The 5,000-nt window shown below is 44.1% G+C and overlaps 1 protein-coding gene across 1 annotated transcript in view; it reads right to left on the bottom strand.

The window, feature by feature from the left end:
- Positions 1–5,000, bottom strand: part of ryr2a (ryanodine receptor 2a (cardiac)) — a gene marked incomplete at its 3' end in the record, with an annotated part of 227,705 nt that overhangs the window by 70,670 nt on the left and 152,035 nt on the right. Inside the window, exons 59-63 of the mRNA XM_079845576.1 lie at positions 2,819–2,942; positions 2,474–2,589; positions 2,312–2,376; positions 2,113–2,234; positions 785–834 (exon numbers count right to left, since the gene is read on the bottom strand). Of these exons, the coding sequence (XP_079701702.1) occupies positions 785–834; positions 2,113–2,234; positions 2,312–2,376; positions 2,474–2,589; positions 2,819–2,942 (477 nt within the window). The remainder of the gene's footprint in view (positions 1–784; positions 835–2,112; positions 2,235–2,311; positions 2,377–2,473; positions 2,590–2,818; positions 2,943–5,000) is intronic.

Below are 5,000 nucleotides of genomic sequence, written 5' to 3'. Positions count from 1 at the left end.
CTCCATGTAATGGACTTCAATGGGCCCCAAACGGGTCAAGGTCCAAATGACAGTTTCAGTGCAGCTTTAAACGACACCAGATGATGAATAAGGGTCTGATCTAGACAAACCATCAGTTTCTGAGAGAAACCCAGCAGTATTTATGATATTATTTTACCTCTTATCAGACGAGCGTGATCATCTCTGAGCTCAGACATAACTTCCGCTAAGTGAGGTCAAATTAGATCGTGGTCATAGATATATCGATATTAGATGCCTCATTCTACTGATCCGTGCAGTCGCTAATGAGACATCTACGTAAACATCTATGACCACGATCTAATTTGACCTCACTTAGCGGAAGTTATGTCTGAGCTCAGAGATGATCACGCTCGTCTGATAAGAGGTAAAATAATATCATAAATACTGCTGGGTTTCTCTCAGAAACTGATGGTTCCGCTAGATCAGACCCTTATTCATCATCTGGTGTCGTTTAAAGCTGCACTGAAACTGTCATTTGGACCTTGACCCGTTTGGGTCCCATTGAAGTCCATTATATGGAGAAAAACCCTGGAATATTTTCATCAAAAACCTTCATTTCTTTTTGATTGCAGAAAGAAAGACATGGACATCTTGGATGACATGAGGGTGAGGAAATGATCAGCAAAAGTTTATTTAAAAGTGAACTAATCCTTTAACTCTGTGTGCGTGAGACGATCATCTTGGACAGAGACTCACTTGAGCTCAGATAAACAGCTTCAAGAGCAAAACACACACACACAACACACACACTCAAACTTCTTACCAAACAATGAGATCCGGTGCCGCACCAGAACGCCCAGTTTGCAGAACAGACTGAGAGAGAGAGAGAGAGAGAGAGAGAGAGAGAGAGAGAGAGAGAGAGAGAGAGAGAGAGAATATCAAGATGAAGACGACGACAGCGGCTAAGAAAACAAATCACAGAACAAGTGTGTTTATAAACAGAAGAACAGGAGCATTCTGGGTAAATCACAGCTCTGGGATTCACCACTGATCATCATTTAGAAGAACTTCAGTCAAGATAAACAAACACTGACTTCAGATTATATATGATGACATGCTTCAACAAATCACATGATGTTCAGACTGACCATAAACTCTGAGATTCGCTGTATCGTGTGTATCATGTAAAGCGAGAGAAGTTTCATAACTTTATATTTTAGGATATTTAAATACACATGCAGTGAAGATAATGTAGGAGTCGCCTGGACCACATGTGTGTGGCTATTAATGCTTAATATATATTTTTAATGAAAATGAAAAGAGGCAGATGGTGTTTTATGACATATTTCTCCTGGAGCGTCTTGAACGCGCGTCTATTTCACTTCAAACGCTCGATTTATACGCATGTCCAATTCACTGCGGACGCACTAATGGATTCAAAATGTTCAAGCGTCTGACTAGACGCGATTTTGACGCTCTATTCGCGTTTGGTGTGAACGCAGCTTTACATCACCAAGTGGGATGCAGTGGGGTAAAGTGCGCCGCCACTGGACTCTAGAGCGGTGGAGACGTGTTCTCTGAGTGACCAATCACGGGACTCGCCGGACTGCATTGTGCCAAGTGTAAAGTTTGGTGGAGAGGGGATTATGGGGTGGGGTTGTTTTTCAGGGGTTAGTTCCAGTGAAAGGAACTCTTAATGCAAGGCATTTTGGACAATTTCATGCTCCCATCTTTGTGGGCCCAGTTTGGGGACGGCCCCTTCCTGTCCCAGCATGCACCAGTGCTCAAAGCGTCTCCATAAAGACATGATGAGGAGTTTGGTGGAGGAACTGGACTGGCCTGCACAGAGTCCTGACCTCAACCCCATAGAACAGCTTTGGGATGAATTAGAGCGGAGACTGAGAGCCAGGCCTTCTCGTCCAACATCACTAATGAAGAATCCCCATAAACACACTCCTAAACCTTGAGGAAAGAAGAGCTGGAGCTGGAGCTGATGTAGTGTTATAGTTATACAGCACAAAATGAACATCATGATTTCCTGTAGAGCTGCTTTGAAACGATGTGTGTGTGAAGAGGGATAATAATAAATCTGACTTGACGCTGTGTGTCTTCAGTCGTGCTAAACGCAGAAATGATGATATTACGCATCACCTGGTCACCATCTCCTTCTCTTTATTGGAGGCGTGGCCGCCGCTGCTGATTGGCCGAACAGCGGTGGACAGGAAGTAGAGCCGGTGGTTTTTGAAGTACTGATCCACCAGTGGCAGCACGACCTGGAACGAGCAGAAGAACGGTTCGATCGCTGGATGAAGTGAAAGAGTGACTGAGATGAAGTCAGAATGAGCCTGACCTTCCCGAAGAACTTGACCTGCTGCTCGTGAGGAAGCTTCTCACCCTTCAGTCGAAGTCCAGCATCTGAAATCAGACGAGAGAGGTCAGGATCCACACACACACACACACACACACACACACACACACACAGATCGATACAGGCGCTAAAGCGACGTCTCACCGAACTCCAGCATGTGTGCGTGAGCTTCGTCCACATACGTGATGAGCTGCTGCAGAAACGTGTAGGCGAAGCGCTTCTCTATGGACGGAGTGTCCAGATCCTGCTCCTTCATGGCCCTGCTCACACACACACACACACACACACACACACACACACACACACACACACACACACACACACACACACACACAGACACACACACACACACACACACACACACACACACACACACACACACACCAAACGGGATTCAGACACCAGATATAATTTTTACTAGTGTGTACAGGACACTATAATTCACACTCCCACACACACACACACACACACACACACACACACGGTCACCTTGACACGCTGTATCCGTTGATCTGAAAGAACTTGAGGATGTCTTGTGCTTTCTCCCGGTCTTTGGATTTCTCTTTGGCGGTTAAAGTGTCATAAGGAACCAGTAACGGATGACTTCCTCCTCCTGGCAACACAAACACACACACACACACACACACGTCAGAGAGCAGCAGACACACACACACACACACACACACACACACTCTCTCACAAAACTAGGGATGCACTGAATCCAGGATTCGGGTTATTGGGCTTTTTGACGGGATTCAGTTTCTGCCGAACCTCAGAATTGTTTTCCACTGAACTGAACCCTAGGCCTGCTCTACACACTCCGCTGGTCGAACGTAATGACGCCGCCATTGAAAGTGAAAATGAAACTCATGAACAGAAAGCGTGGCAGTGCTCTCAGTCAGAAGAAGAGATTCAGGTCGAGCTTCATGTTCAGTTTGCCGGAAGCCTGAACAACAGCCGCTGTTCAAACATCTGTGTGTGAAACATCCGAGAGAACACACGAGGGAATCTACAGACAGCAGACAGAATCTAGTTTATTTTACCGTGCATACAGATCAGATAAAATACAAATAAAAATAATAAAATTAATAGGCCTACACTAAATATTTTTCACTGTAATAATGAGCAAATTAAGATGACAAAACAAAAATACACTGAATCCGTTTGAAGCTTTGAAGAACCGGAATCGTTTTTAGTTTTTTTGTCAAATTAAAATAGCAGGCCTACCTCAATCCTCGCCTTATATGTTTTTTTATTTTTATTAAGTGAGATGTGTCAGTGATGTAGTCTGGAGCTCAGCCTGTTTATACTGTGGTCTGTCTCCGCAGCTCGAGCCTCCTGCTCTCCGTTGAGCTTTTCTGTGAAACGACAGAGGGCGACTCAGAGTAATTGTTCTTTAAACCATCAGGAAACAGCAGCGAGAAGAACATACGCGCAACAATGTTTACTTTAGTAAACTTGACCAAAACCACAAGCCTTAAACAGGGCTTCAGACGCACTGATGTCCAGGAACACCGAGAGAACGCCTCAGAGCGGCCAGCCTCGGGAAGCCCATCATCTGCTCTCCACCAATCAGAGCTTGAGCTGCTGCTGCTGTGTTTCTGAAATGTTCCCACACAGTTTAAGCTTTTCCATTGCTTCATTTTGCGAGATATATCTGGTTTGTGGTTGCACATGTCGACGCTCCGTGAGGGAACAAATAACGCTATACAGCATATTTCTTAACCATGCACCAAAAAACAAACAAACAAAAAACCGTTAAAAACATTTAAACGGTTTAACTGATAGTATTAATCGGTCAAAGTTCTTACTTTCGGTTAACGGTTAAATGGTCAGTAGCGTCCCTACACTGCTGTGGACGTTGTTTACTTCGTTAATGTGTTTCCTGTGATAATGGACTGAGGAATGGTTGAAGGATTCGGTATTCGGTTTTGGATTCGGTTTCGGTATTCGGTTTCAGATTCGGTATTCGGATTCGGTATTCGGTTTCGGTATTTGGTTTCGGATTCAGTTTCAGATTCGGTATTCGGTTTCAGATTCGGTATTCGGATTCGGATTCGGTTTCGGTATTCGGTATTTGGTTTCGGTATTCGTTTCGGTATTTGGTTTCGTATTCGGTTTCGGTATTCGGTTTCAGATTCGGTATTTGGATTCGGTATTTGGTTTTGGATTCGGTATTCGGATTCGGTATTCGGTATTCGGATTCGGTATTCGGTTTCGGTATTTGGTTTCGGATTCGGTATTTGGTTTGGGATTCGGTATTCGGATTCGGTATTTGTTTCGGATTCGGTATTAGGATTCGGTATTCGGTTTCGGTATTTGGTTTCGGATTCGGTATTCGGATTCGGTTTGGGAATTCGGTATTTGGTTTTGGATTTGGTATTCAGTTTCGGTATTTGGTTTCGGTATTCGGTATTCGGATTCCGTATTTGGTTTCGGATTCGGTATCGGTATTTGGTTTCGGATTCGGTATTCGGATTCGATATTCGTTTCGGATTCGGTATTTGGTTTCGGATTCAGTATTCGGATTCGGTATTCGGTTTCAGTATTCGGTTTCGTATTCGGTATTTGGTTTCGTATTCGGTTTCGGTATTTGGTTTCGGTATTCGGATTTGGTATTTGGTTTCGGATTCGTTATTCGAATTCAGTATTTGGTTTCGGATTCGGTATT

This window comes from Gobio gobio, assembly GCF_949357685.1.
Source record: "Gobio gobio genome assembly, chromosome: 20".
NCBI classification, from domain to species: Eukaryota; Metazoa; Chordata; class Actinopteri; order Cypriniformes; family Gobionidae; genus Gobio; species Gobio gobio.
The sequence above is the reverse complement of the archived record's forward strand: the minus strand, read 5'-3'. Positions and strand labels throughout refer to the sequence as shown.